Here is a 15688-nt window from a genome sequence, read left to right on the forward strand (position 1 = left end):
CAAATCATTTCTTTTCCTCTCTGTGTCAAGAAGACGGGGTCATGAGAGAGTTCTCACTCAAAGGAGAGACTGATACAATCTAGAATCAGACAGAAATTAAACTGTCAGATGATAATTGTGGTGAATCTGTGTTGTATGTAATGCCGGGAGATTAAACAGAGAAGAACCATTTCCCATTTGGCCTTCTGCTCCTCACAATCATTAGGGGTTGCATTTCTCAGTGTGCTCCATTTTGGTTAATGGCACTCCATTGACTTAAGCGCCTAAAGCAGATGATATTTTTAGGGGGGTCTATTAAATGCTTTCAAAGTATTGAGGTGCTGATATATACATACATGCATACATACAATTAATCATGCTCCCTGACTATTTTAACAATCAAACGCATTGTCTAAAGCGCATGGCGCAAGTGCACTTAGAGCATGTCCAAATCCACTTTTGCAAATTTAACGATGGGAAAAATGGTCTAACAGGGTTGTAGCTTGTCTCTTATTGAGTAATGGGTGTGTTTTGGAGTCTCATCTCCCATTCCCTTTAAAGGAGTGGTTCACTGCGATTTCACTTTGTTAACTTTAGTTAGTGTGTAATGTTGCTGCTTGAGCACAAACAGTATCTGCAAAGTTACAGCGCTGAAAGTTCAATGCAAACGGAGATATTCTCTTTTAAAATTATGGCAGTTTATTGCCTACAAAAACGCCCGGTTTGGACTACAACAAGCTTCTTCCCGGGTTGGTGACATCATAAACCCTTGCTATTAACATAAACACTGCCCCCGGGAACACGCAACAAAGCTGACGAGGCCATGTGGGGCAGCAATATGGAAGTGGAAGAGTTGTTTACACCGAACGCGAGCGACGCGGCGTGACACGTCAAAAGATAATAGAACCCATTATAATCTGTGATATTTTCTACACTGGATGCGGCGCTGAAGAAGATTCCAGATTCTACACGAATTCAATGCTGGATTTGCACAAAAGCTATTACTGAAAGATGAAGCAGTTCCTACTTTAAAAGCAGAAGCTGCTGTTTATTGGCTTGAAACTGTAAGTACGTTTTATTGTTTGTACATGTCTTTTAAACGTAATGTTATAGTTCTGTTGCTATTTTTAATGCAACAAGGCCATATACAAAGAGCAACTCGTTTTTTGCTAGCCAGTTAGCCAAGTTCTAGTGCAACAAACACCAACATATGTCTCTGTTCATAGACAAACATAGCCTGGGTGCCAGCCCGAACCCCGCCAACAAAATTTTTTGGACGGGAAGTTCGGTCTGGACTCGATCCATTGTGGAGTAATTATGCTCGGCTCCCAGAAGGCCGAGCCAATCAAATTGCCAGGGCGGGCTTTAATCGATGATGGACAGGCTATCTGCGGTTACGTAACCACCCACGTCATCAAAGAGCGCTTGGGTTGAATTGGTTTTCACCAACGATGACTGCAGCTGGAGAAGTAAGATGTTTAGATTCCGCTATCACGTCTGTAATAAAAGAAATCGACAGCGCATTCATTTTAAAAGACGAACAAATAACCGCAATCAAGGCATTTGTCAATGGGAAAGATGTGTTTGCCGTCCTTCCAACAGGATTCGGCAAAAGTTTAAGTACAAGTTCAACATATGTCACTTACTGCGTTGCTCTGATTGGTTTTAGGTCTATCCAATTGAGTGCAGAGTTTTTTTTGTTTTGTTTTTTTTACTGGTTCGGTTAAGACACGCCCCATAATTCAAGTGCAATGGAGCAGTATCAGACTCACATTCTGCCTAGAATATGAGTATGACGAAGTCAGGCTAAGACAAACAGTTGTTCATGCTGTAAATTAAACGCTACCTTTACAAAAATGTGACTACTCAGTCATGTAAAGCTTTAATCAGGATAAAACTGTATATTGAAAGCTAACAAACAGCAGTGACAGCATATCTAAACACTTTGACACAAATACTAAATGAAATACCATTCATAAACTTCCTTTAAAAGCCACGATTGCAGAGGTTCTGCTTTACCCTCTTCATCTGGGTCTGATTCAGCTCAATTTGATACAGCAATACAGACGCCATTATTTACATTTCCAGCTTAGCGCCTAACTACGAATGGTAAGGGGCGTGGCGTTTCCAGACGCTTCAGCGAATCACGATACACTGGGCCAGCTACCAACCTGCCAACCAATCTGAGCACACTGCGTATTTCGGAGGGAGTGGCTTCATAGAAGCAGGAAGTCAAACGAGCCGTTCATATGACAGTGGAAACAGAGGTGTAGAATAAACGTAAAATATATGAAAAATACAGCGTTTTCAAAAAAAACTAAGACATGTTAAACTGTGCCCTCAAAACACAATCAAGCCTAGAAAAAAAAAACACTAAACCACCCCTTTAAAAGGCAGTTGTGCTTGTGCCATGGCGGAATTTGCAAGCAGAAAAACTGAACACTTCTCTAGTGAGGAAACTGATATTCTCGCGTGCGAGGTTAAAGCGCGGGTGCATACCATCTACGGGACAAGCCGGATTCCAGCAAAGCATTTTTATCAAAGTATTTTTAGCACACAATAATAGCCTTTTACATTTGTAATCCTTTTATTTTCAATATTTGGCATGTTTGTGTGCTGCCGCGTCACTGCGTGTGCAAAAAGCAGAGTGTATGCGTGTTGTGCACCTGCCTATAGGCATATATTACTAACGCGCTCTTTAAATAACAAAACAAATATTGCGCCATTGACTTTAGACCTGGTTTCAGATAGTCACTGGTGCAGTCTATTTCAATTGATTCAAAATAGCAATACGCCAACAATGCACCTAAACACACCTCATTTTCAGACCAGCACACCCATGGGTGCACAAATGGGCGCAAATGCACTTGCTATTTAAACAACGTGGCACAGGACGGGAAAATGATAACTGTGTCGGGCTGAAACTAACAAAAAACACTTGCGTCGCACCTGGCACCGCATTGCGCTGGGTGTATGATAGGGCCCTGAAGCTTAAAATACCACCTTTTTATTTTTTTCTCTTTGCATTATGATAAATTACATACTGTACGTAGTACTGTATATTCAACATCAAAGGGACAATATGTATCAATGTTAGCATCAACTCATTAAAAAAAACAAGCCGGTTAATGATCACATCTGAATTAAATGTCAGTGGTGGTCATGACCCTCACCTCACCAAACCACGCCTAAAACAAGACTGTCATTAATTACTTACTTTTAATTACTTAATTACTTTTACTACAAAAAAGATAGATTTCTCTCAATTAATATTGACACATTATTCATCAAAGAAATCTTACCGTCTGTCATATACATTGTTTATCCAATTGTGTGCTTCTGTTTGGCCATTATCCATTCTGTTCCTGTAACCTGCAATCAACATAAACACAGTTATACAACAACCTGCAACTGCCTTGTTTAAATATAAGATGTATTGAAGGTGTCACATGGTGGGATTCAAAGGTTTCCCTAACAGACATTTTCCTCTCAGAACAAACCCTGAGCGATAAATAAAGAGATGGCTGAAGATGAAGAGCGATGGCTTTCAGTTCTCGTTTCTGCCGACTCTTCATTGCAGGCGTAGTGACAGTTACAACACCCCTGCCTTTTTTGTCTCTCCATTGATTGTTTGGCTGTGGGCTAATATAAAGGTTTTCCTGCGTGTCAGTCAGCTGTCATGCCCAATCTCACCCAGCACATGGCTGCTTGTCACTCTCATGGGCTTCCCTCGCTGCTGTCAGTCAGACAGTGCGCCGTGGACTGCATAGGGGCCTGTGTGTGTGTGTGTGTGTGTGTGAGAGAGAGAGGTAAAAACACAACATGAACAGATCGCCATGAGTGATGTGAGGAATACAGAAAGTCTTTCCTCCTTCCTTGTTTGCTGCTGGAAAGTTGCTGATGTGCAGAACTTGAGATGTTATTGTCAGTAAAACTACAGGCTGTTTTTACAGTAAAAACACTGTTTGATGTCAGATCTGTCAGATGGTGCTTTTATTGTTTGACATTATAACCCTTGTGAAAAAAGAGTGCTTATTACAGAAATAATATAAGTGTGAACTGAATGTAATGTTTATCTTAATTGTAATTTTATAGTAATATATTTTAATTTTTATAGTAATTTTACTTCTGTTGTCTTTGAAATATGGTTATAGTGTACTGCTGAATGTACAGACGAGCATTTATGAAAATAATGTCTATTGAAACTTGTATGTCAAGTATTTAAATATATTTGTAATTACACATTATAGTCCAATTTAGTACATTTACATTATATTATAATATCAAATATCACACAACAGTTAAATTTATAATCTAGAACTTTACATGTATGTTAGTCAACACATCAAAATAAGTGTAATTATGAATAAATAAATAAGTGGCCTTTTTTAAAATAATATTATTTGATATGCTAACGTAAAAAAAATAATTTTAAGATTTGAAGTACACTGCAAGTGCACATTCAGTACAATAAAGCAGAATTTTTTTGTTTTTGTGCTATAAAAGGTGGGTGTTTGAGTCACAATCCTTTTTCACGAAAAAAACAGTTGCATTCATGACAGGTTTTCAAATTTGTGTTGGACACGCTGTCATTGAGTTTTTCCGTCTTCCCACGAGCTGAACATCTCTGTTCTGTTCCAGTGAAATCTTCTCACTGTAAGAGGATGAGATGTGCGTACCATCGCAGGGCTAAGGGTGAAAAGTAAGAGTTGGAAGGCATGTGAGTGAGATTTGGATGATGAATTGTGGTGAGAAAAGTCTCAGGTTTAGGAGCAGAGGATGTTGACTCTTTGCATTCATAGTGTGACAGATGTGACTATAATGACTTCCTCAATCCTCACAGCATTTTGTTTTTTTTTTTCAATTAGCATGCAGCTTTCCTGTTATCTCACCATGTGATGTATATAGATAGATGTTGTGCAGCAGCAACTTGCTGTTGATTGCATGTTATCATCACATGGGTGATCTTTTGAGATGGGTCTTAATTATATAAAAATTAATTTCATTCACCCTCATGACAATCTATATAACACTGGGGTAGAGTTTCCATCCATTTGTTAGGTCCCATTACATACTTAAGAAGTACTAATTAGTTATACGCTATTCATAAAGAAATTCATATAATGTGACGTTTACATATGTCTGTCAAAAAGCAGCCTTTACATTTTATACAGATGTAGTGTTCATCACTAACAATTTAACCATTTCATTTAATTCTGTTAAGGTTCAAACTCATTTTGCCTCCACTGGAACTGGTAATAAATTAAGTTTCTATTCAAATATAGGAAATAAATTGAATACAATTTCCCCGCCCCCCCCCAACAAATCACACCCTGATTATATTATTACAAATCACACCCTGATTATGTTTCCACATATGTACACTAAGGAAATCTAAATTTTCTCGGGGGAGCATGCCCCCGTACCCCCTAGAAAACAACATTTTCTGACCTCGGTATGAAACCCTGCATACAGCCCGGCTTATTCTATCTAATGAAATATGAGGTAAATGTGCATTTTTCCAAATGTGCGCACTTTTGGACGTAAAGTTTGTATGTGTATGCACTGTGATAAAAAATAAATGGGGCCAAATGCGGTTGAATGTAAAGGTTTGTGTCTCGTTATTCTATTAATAACTACTGCTTGATTTAGCATTTCTATCAGAAATTAAGAATTATTAGTGTCATTGTAGTGTTGCAAATGTCTAAACTATCTAGTACTTCAAATCTCAAGGTTAGAAGATTTTTTTTTTTTACCAATTTATATACCAAAAATAGTATATAGCTCCACTGTGGTTTTTAACACATTTAAAGAAAAAAATAAAATAAAATAAAAATTCAAAACATCCCCCCAATTTTTTCACAAATCGCACCCTGAATATAATATAATATAATATAATATAATATAATATAATATAATATAATATAATATAATATAATATAATATAATATAATATAATATAATATAATACTTATATTTATTTACATTTTTACATTTTTGCAAAATGTTATTAAATTATAATTTTTATAATTAATTATGTAATGCTTTATTAAGAATTACTATAGTAAAATATATTTAGGAAAATTTATATTGACATTTTTTGCTAATTTATCATTCATTTGAATTATTTAATACTTTATTAAAATAGTATATTGAAATATGTAAATAATATTCAAGAAATGCATTTAAAATGTATCATTTTTATGTTATATGCAAGTTTATCATTTTTATTAAATATTTTACTTATGTAATAATTTATTAAGAATTAGCATATTTAGTATGTAAATAATACTTAGGAGATACATTTAGAACAATTTATATTATTGATATTTTTTTGCATATGTTATTATTTTTATTAATTTATAAGAATTAGTATATTAAATATGTAAATAATATTCATGGAATAAATTTAGCAAAATGTATAATATTGACTTTTTTGCACATTTCTTTATTACTTTTATTATTTTAATTACTTAATAATTTATTAGGCCCTTTGTTCTAGCATTGTTTTGTTCATTCTCCACGGCTATGCACTGGAAAAATTATTTACTGGAAAAGCTACAGTGTTTAGAAAACAACCTAGCTGTTGTCCGGCAACTGAAAAGTGAAGTTAAATTAGCAGAATTGCTACTTTTAGTTAGCTAGGGACATTTTCTCTGAAATGGCAAGGGAGGCAGTGCATCATCAGAAAATTGAGATGTGAAAAAAATCAATATTGCTCAAATAAAAATAAACAAGAACATTATCCTAATCTCTTTCATAATCTCACTGTAGACTGCATTACCGCGGTATGATGGATTCATATACTGTAGAAATGGCGCCCAGGCTGCCATGAAATCCGGCTTTCGGCTAGACCAGCAAGACAGACGAAGTACTGAACAATAGACGAGAGAAAAAGAAAGAAGAACTGTGAGATGATTGTTTCTCCTCGTTCACTTGTTTTCCATTTCTTTATGTATTCATTCTCTTCCATTCTCAGATCATTAAAGAATTCAAGGATGAAGATTGGAACATGGGAAACATTGTGCACACAATGACCAACAGGCGATACGGCGAGAAATGCATCGCTTACGCTGAGAGCCATGACCAGGTACTGCCATCCGGATACCTTCATTTCTCCAGCGTGGACTAAAGGAAATGTAATCAATGTGTCATTGGGAATGTAAATTAGTGTCAAAACAGGTTGTAGTCCTCTAGGGACGAGGGTGAAATGAGAAATTAACACATCCATCTTGTTTGTACACATTCTAACACCACAACTAGAAGCGATTGTTGTTGTTTTTCTCCTGTCTTCCATTCTTCTTTGTTTTTCCTTTGTGTTCTGTTTCCAAGGTCTGGGAGTAACGATTTGAGCTACTCAATATGAGACACTTGAGTGAGCCTGAGTTGAAACGTGCTAAAACTAGTAAAACTTTACTTTGACACTTCGTCAATAGGACTGTTTAGCATTGCAATAAAGTTTCCATTGAATGGGCAGACATGCAAAACTGCATAGGATGTCTTAAAATATTAACGGCTGTTGGGACCTTGGCTTAGCGGTTGCAATTTATTGAGCTGTGGTGCTTATGTAGGTGATGGTGGTTTGAATCCAAAACATTTCTTCTGCTTCATTTCATTTTGTTTCTCACTCCAATCCCCCAAAAAAGTAAAAAAAAGTCCAATTTTAGCATGCCAAGCTTTTTAGTGGTGTTTAAGGCAAACGACACTATTGCTCATATTTTGGATGATGGATATTTTAAGCAAATTAAGCTAGTGTACGTTTATTGCATCGATGCTAGCGTGCAGTTCTGCATTATTACAATCAGACCAGTATTCATTCTTGTTTTTATGGTCCCATATGCCGTTTTTGTTTGGTACAAGACAAATTGTAGTTGTTCCCCATTTCCCCCCCCCCCCAATAACAAGAGCAAGCAATCAAAAGCTATTCATCAACCAGCAAACAATTCAGCTAATGTGGTGTTCGTGCTCATATTGTTGATCTGCCTGTTCTGTCAGGCCCTGGTGGGAGACAAAACGCTGGCCTTCTGGCTGATGGACAAGGATATGTACACCAACATGAGCGCTTTGATTCCAATGAACTCCGTTATTGATCGGGGCATCCAGCTCCACAAGATGATCCGACTGCTTACCCACGGCCTGGGAGGGGAGGGATACCTGAACTTCATGGGTGAGTCCTTGCAGATGCATTAATTTTTGAAAAACTAGTATGGATTTCATGTACAAGATGTTGCCGCATTATCTTTGCAACAATGTAACAATGAAAAAGAAGTGATAAGAAAACTACCAAAAAATGTCTTACCAAAAACAGATGTAATTTAGTTAGTTAAAAGGTCTACTTTTCCAAAAGGGCTGTTTTGTGTTTTTTTTTTGTTTGTTTGTTTGTTTTTTGTTTTGTTTTTGTTTTGTGTTTCAGTTCTTGTTTTTTTGTGTGTGTTTTTTGTTTTGTTTTGTGGTTTTTTTTTTTTATTTGTTTTGTGTTTCAGTTCTTGTGGGTTATTTTTTTTGTTCTTGTTGTTGTAGGTTTGTTTGTTTGTTTGTAATTTAGCGTCCCATTACATTTTTAGATCATTAGATGCACAAATCCCATGTTTTTTTGTTTGTTTTGTTACAACTGTTAGATAAGTTAGATAAACTATTGTTTGAGATGAAATTAATTTATGAATAACTACAATAACAATAACTACAAATAAAGATTGTCTCATCCTTGCTTGCCCCTAATTTTGACTAAATATGCAAACCTATTAATGTCATTTTTGCAACATTTTTTTTCACACATGCCGTCAATTCTGAAACCTGCATAATGTTGTACATGTTTTTATTGATGTTAACCATTAGCCGAATAGCTTTTTTTAGGCATTGTTTTTGTAAGCTCACATTCAGGTCTGGCTCTATTTTTGTATTTAATTCCAATTTTTAATTTCAATCCAGTCAACATTGTCTTGCATTTTATAGCTCCATTTTGGCATGACACATCATCGGTGGATAATTACAGCTGTTTGTAATATTTATGAAGTAGTCATTATTGCTGGAAGTAGTTGACTGACAGCATGGTCAATAGTCAGCCCTAACAGTGTACTAGCCCCACCTGCTGACCAGGTGCTGACGCTGTACTACCCATATTACATGTATGAATCTCATATGAACCGGTTCAGTTTAAAAGAGACAGACTTTTCCCCAGCCAAGGCTATATTCATATCACACACACACACACACACACACACACACACACACACACACACACACACACACACACACACACACACACACACACACACACACACACACACACACACACACACATGTTTGTTTTTGTGAATTGTGGGGACTTTCCATAGACTTCAATGCATTTTACACTGAACAAACTGTACATTCTATCCCCCTACCCTGCCCCTACCCCTAAACCTAACCCTCACAGGAAACTGTGCAAACTTTTACTTTTTCACAAAAACTCATTCTATATGATTTATAAACCCATTTACATTGTGGGGACCGCTGGCTGGTCCCCACGATGTAGGTGAACTCAGGTTTATATTACATCATGGGGACATTTGGTCCCCACAATGTAATATAAACAAAAGCACACACACACACACACACACACACACACACACACACAACCCAAACCCCACAGATTACCTTGTATTTGTGAGCATATGGCCAGATTCATCCATGATGCACACTGGAGTGCTGTTATTGTTTACTGCCGTTCTTGTTCTGCCAATAGCACTAACAGTAATGACAGCTACAGATGTGGACTGCCTGATGTGGACACTTTCTACTCTCCACTTGTAGTATATCTGTAAAAAGCTTTTGTCTCCTGAGGGAAAATTCTCACCTAATGGTGTTGTGCCCCAGCTGAATATATATTTTTCAGTCAGTTAAGCCTATAACAGCCAAAGGGCTAGAAGAATGTGAAATGTAAAGAGACAGCAGGTATGTTTGCTTGCAAGAAAACATGCTTGGTTCAGCTCTAAGAGATTGTGAAGTGCAGACATCATACTAAGAGCCTTTTTTTCTTTTATGTCAAAAACAAAAATATTTTTACTTTATTTAATTTTTTATTTAATTTCATTATTTCATTTAATTTCAATTCAAATAGTAAAGTCCAGGATATAAAAAAGTGACATGTAAAATTGAATGCCCTCTACAGAGGACAAAATTTGCTGGGTCTCAGGATCATTAAAATTTATCTACACTTGAATTATTCCTCCCAATTAAGTGCTATGCATTATCCAAGTTTCTGACATGCTTATTCCAGAAATAAATGGCACAATAATGCCCCACAAAATAATTAAAAGATCATTAAAAGCGTCAAATTAATCATCAAATGAGAATTTTAGGTTTTTACGTAATTTATTGCTTATTTCGTTTAAAAAAAAAAAAAATTGATTAAAAAAAATCCCTTAAAGTTGACTTTTAATGGTTTTTATAAAATGAAGGTAACCAATGAGCCGAAGCGAGAAGACAAAAAAAAATGGTAAATACAGGACGATGTGTCATGTCAATGGATCAATGGCTGTGAAGTCATTTAGCCAGTGCAAAGCAAGAACAAATTGTTTGAGCAAGCAAATCAATTTGAGCTAGAGCTGTCCTCAACTCTGCGAAGCCCATCTATTTACTCTCTAGTGGCAGAAGATGCTTGCAATGTAAAAGGCCACAAAGAGATGACGGCCATGTTTGCAATGCAAAAAGAAGATGAGTTCTGTGAGGCAGAGACTCGACATTATAACACACTCGCGAGGCAGCAATGAAACGGCTCAGTGGTTTCATCATTAAATCAGCAGGTGGAGAGTGAGATGAATGTACGCTTGACTTTCAGAGATGGAGAAACACTTCTGGATCACCTTCAGAAGCACAGAGCGATGACTGACTGTATTCAAACTGTGCTTTTGATCAGTCAAAACTGCTGAAGAATTTAGTGCAGTTAACATTAAAGGTGACCTATTATGCCCCTTTTTACAAGATGTAATATAAGTCTCAGGTGTATCCGGAATGTGTCTGTGAAGTTTCAGCCATGGATTTTTTATTTTTCCATGTTTTAACTGCCTATTTATCGGTGGGAGAAAAAAATGTGATTATTTGGTGTGTGTACCTTTAAATGCAAATGAGCTCATGCTCCTTGCCTTTAAGCTCGAGATTCCAATACACTAATTCATAAACAATACAGGAGAAGCTCACACAGCAAATGTAACTCTCAAAATGGGTAATTACAAACTGTTTGGGATGCAGCATATCAGATCACGTAGGTATGGCATGTATTTTGTGGATGTTTGCTAACATTGGATTCTGAATGAGTTTGATAACGTGCTGCACGGCTAACGTGGCTAAAGCTACACACTGTTGGAGAGACTCGATAAGAGTGAAGATGCGTTTATGAATTATACAGACTGCAACTGTTTTTTGGTTAAAAATTAAAATAGCGACATGGCTCTGGGGTCTCATTTATAAAACGGTGCATAGGATCCCTACTAAAAGTGTACGTACGCGCAAAAGCTAGAACCGGCGCACAAATCCCTTTATAAATCCCAGTCAGCGGAAGATTGTGTGTACGTCCATCTCCACCCTGTTTCCTCCCCGAAATAACCATATATGGAGCTTATGACGCCTAGTTTTACTATGCATAACCTCATCTGTATATCATTTCCATACATATTCCCATCCACGTGACACGGTTAACACCGTCAAAGGTACAAGACATTGGAAAATATTAGATATGGACTATAAATGCCATTTGTGCCACACATTATATTGATAAAGATCATCCAATATCCTCTTTATGTTTTAGAATAAATATATCAAAATATCCATAAAAACAAAATTGTATAAAATACTTCAGATAAAGGTTTTAGGATAGAGTTGATTCATTCATTTCCACTGGCCAGATAGTATTTGAATAGTTTTAAACAATTCAAATCAAATTTATGCAGTTTTGCTGATGAGGTGAACATATCTTTTAGGAAGTTTATAGGCTATTTTTAGTGGAAACAGATCGGCCTACTTTTTTATTGCAGTGTAAATACAATTGTCTGACTCGGCGCGTCACTGACAAAGTATTTAAAAAGAAAACATGCAAATCTTACCGTTTTCCTCAAATTATATCCTTCAAATACAGTGGTATTTCACACGACATCAACACCTCCTGCAGCTGTAGTTGTACAGTAAGATGGTATCATTGGACCTATTCAAACTGGACATCGGACCGTTTGACCACCGAATCCAGCAGTGTCTTCCATAATATCTAAGTTAAGTGTGCATCACTGATCGTCATTCTCGAAAAAGTATTTTGTCATAACATCTGCAGTTTAGTTTAAAGAGGAGTTATTGTGCTTCCAGCGCTCCTCGCTGTCATTAAAACAGCGTGTCACTGGAAAAGTGATCGAAAGTAGCACATCTACTATCTCAATTCATATCACTTTTGTCTCCAGAATGTGCTTACGCACAGCTCAAAGTTTGCTTAAAGGTGCACACATTCTTCCATCAAGTTTGTTTTTTGTGCGTTCGCACGCTTTATAAATGAGACCCCTGGTCTGGTATGAATACAGTAAAATTAGCCAAATTTAACAGTACATTAGCAACATGCTAAAGAAACACATTCAGAAAGACAATTTGCAAACATCACAAAATATAAATATATATATATATATATATGTATATATGAAATTGGATAATGAACAGTTTGTATCGATCCATTTTTGAGAATCAACGCACCCCAGGACCAGTGTTAATGGTACACTGTTGTCACTGTTGGGTTTGGAACGACACCCTCATGTCGTAAGACCTCCGTTCATCTACGGAACACAGTTTAAGATATTTTAGATTTAGTCCGAGAGCTTTCTGTCCCTCCATTGAAAATGTTTGTACGGTAGACTGTCCATGTCCAGAAAGGTAATAAAAACATCATCAAAGTAGTCCATGTGACATCAGAGGGTTAGTTAGTATTTGTTGAATCATCGAAAATACATTTTGGTCCAAAAATAACAAAAACTACAACTTTATTCAGCATTGTCTTCTCTTCCGGAATCTTTTCCATTGAACTGATTCCATTGAATCCTTTCATCTGTCGGCGTTGGTAATGCACTTTTACGTCGCCGTGGTTGTTTTTGGCGATTAGAACATCCGTGACATGCACACTTACGCACCATTTTAAAAAATATAGCAATACCAAAATACAAACAATGTAGAATAGCTTGAATGCAGTGTGCGTCTCCCTCAGACTGTAAACGAAGCTCGGGCGCACCGGATAACACGTCAGCAGCGTCACTGCGGAGTCGTGAACCACACTCCGGAGCAGAAGGGGGCGGTAATGCACCAATAAGCTGGATGCCAACCGCCGTAAAACAAGAAAGAAGAAGAAGAAGAAGCGGATTCGTGAACGCAGATTGACAACAGACCCGGATACAATGCTGAATGCTGAATGCTGACCAAAATGTATTTTCGATGTTTCAAAATGTCACGGATGTCCTAATCGCCAAAAACACCCACGGCGACGTAAAAGTGCATTACCAACGCCGACAGATAAAAGGATTCAATGGAATAAATTCAATGGAAAGGATTCCGGAAGTGAAGACAATGCTGAATAAATATTTTTGGAACAAAATGTATTTTCGATGCTTCAACAAATTCTAACTGACCCTCTGATGTCACATGGACAACTTTGATGATGTTTTTATTACCTTTCTGGACATGGACAGTCTACCGTACATACATTTTCAATGGAGGGACAGAAAGCTCTCGGACTAAATCTAAAATATCTTAAACTGTGTTCTGAAGATGAACGAAGGTCTTACGGGTTTGGAACGACATGAGGGTGAGTCATCAATGACAGAATTTTTGGGTGAACTAACCATTTAAGTATATTCTTTTAAGTGTTTATTTCAAACAATTAATTGGCATGTCATGTAATTCTTTTGTTGTTAAAAAATAATCTCACATTTATGCAGAACACTTTACTAAAAATTTTAAGGTTCACTAAATAATTGTATCCACTTACAAATGTTTTAAACACAAAGAAATATATAGTACTTTTGGCACATGTGTTTAAAATCATGTACACTCATACGAGATGAAATATTATTGGTCTCATTCTACAGTTTTACCCTACATAAGGCAGGTCACTCCTCATGGTGGCAGCCATGTTGAGGTCCACCACCGTGTCTTGCAGTTTGATTCTTTTGACAAAAATCCATGCATCCGTGCCAGTAGGTGTCAGTATAAAGTCAACTATTGGTCGGTTAGGCAGAAAAATGAATGTGAAATGGCATTTGAAACCCGTTATACTTAACTTAATATTACGTTTTTTACATTCCGAAGAAAGATGTTATGGATCATGCACAATAACCTGAAACGTGTTAAAATAAATAAGGGTAAATTGGTCACATTTGTCATTGTTCAGCGAATTTTCATGAATGAAATCTATGAGATTTTCCAACGCAGATTGCACAATGGGTTAAATTCTTGCAGGTTCATTGTGTTGACCAACAGAAAGCTGCTTGTTTTAAAAGCGACTTCTTCATGAGCAGTGCTTTGTACATTACTCTATTGAAAATATACAATGTGCACAAAATATCGCTTAAAGTTTTTGTCAGATCATTCATAAATTTCTCATGTTTCTCCAAGACAGACCTGAAACAGAGGAGAATACATAAAAGAGGCAGACAAAGAGTGTGCAAACCTGAAATATTGAGGGAGAGCGAGAGAGGGAAAGAGCATAATTGACTGAGAGCTTATGTTAGTCATGAAGTCCAAAGTCATTTCCTAAACAAATGATTGTTGGCCTGTTTTGATATTTGTCATGATAAAGGCCCCAGTAACTGTATTTCCATTATAGATGTATTTAACGTTAATAGTCGACTTGCTTTCGGCTTTAAATGTGTGTTGTGTTTGTGTAAGATGGAAGGGGAGGATAAACTACTAAACTAATTGGTCTCTGAAAGCGGGGTTGTATGTGATTCAGCTATAGGTCATCAGGATTAATCCTGAATCACATTTTGAAAGGATCATCTCATCTAGCTCAGTGTTTGCGTATGCTAATGGCTGCGTGGTTTTCCAGACAACCTTGTTTCAAGGGCAGCTCTCGAATATGTCTAGTGCATTAAACTGAAAGACCAGCAGGCCTGAAGGACTGTCGTCTGTTTTGAATTTAAAAGGAAGTTGTCGTCTCTTTTTAATAAGTTGTCAGGTTCCCCACAATATTTTTCTGTACTTTACATAAGAGATTACGTAATTTGGACACAGTGAACTCTGATAACAGATTACCCTAAATTGTAATGTTGACATGCACTCTCTGTAAAGCTGCTTTGAAACGATATGTATTGTGAAAAGCACTATACAAATAAATGTGAATTGAATTTAATTGAATTAAAATCCTACCACAACTAAACTTGAGTATAATGACCTTAGTAATTAGTCATGCACCAAAATCTGAAATATTTGTCAGAAAATGCACTTTCAGTTTTGGTTGAACGTTTTTTGAAGGGCCCGAAATCATTGACCAAAACAGTGGCATTTTATTAGCGCTTCTCCGATGGCACGTTTGATTGTGTCAACATGGCCATAGCTTGACATTTGAGCTTAAAGGGTTAGTTCACCCAAAAATGAAAATTCTGTCATTAATTACTCACCCTCATTCGTTCCACACCCGTAAGACCTTCGTTCATCTTCAGAACACAAATTAAGATATTTTTGATAAAATCCGATGGCTCAGTGAGGC

General features: G+C 36.7%; 1 protein-coding gene across 1 annotated transcript in view; it reads left to right on the top strand.

Annotated features, from left to right (window-relative positions):
- The window catches only part of gbe1b (glucan (1,4-alpha-), branching enzyme 1b), a 188567-nt gene that overhangs the window by 106326 nt on the left and 66553 nt on the right, over positions 1-15688 (top strand). The window contains exons 11-12 of the mRNA XM_067365860.1: positions 6959-7069; positions 7975-8146. Coding sequence (XP_067221961.1) covers positions 6959-7069; positions 7975-8146 — 283 coding nt within the window. The remainder of the gene's footprint in view (positions 1-6958; positions 7070-7974; positions 8147-15688) is intronic.

This window comes from Chanodichthys erythropterus, chromosome 17 (assembly GCF_024489055.1).
Source record: "Chanodichthys erythropterus isolate Z2021 chromosome 17, ASM2448905v1, whole genome shotgun sequence".
NCBI lineage: Eukaryota > Metazoa > Chordata > Actinopteri > Cypriniformes > Xenocyprididae > Chanodichthys > Chanodichthys erythropterus.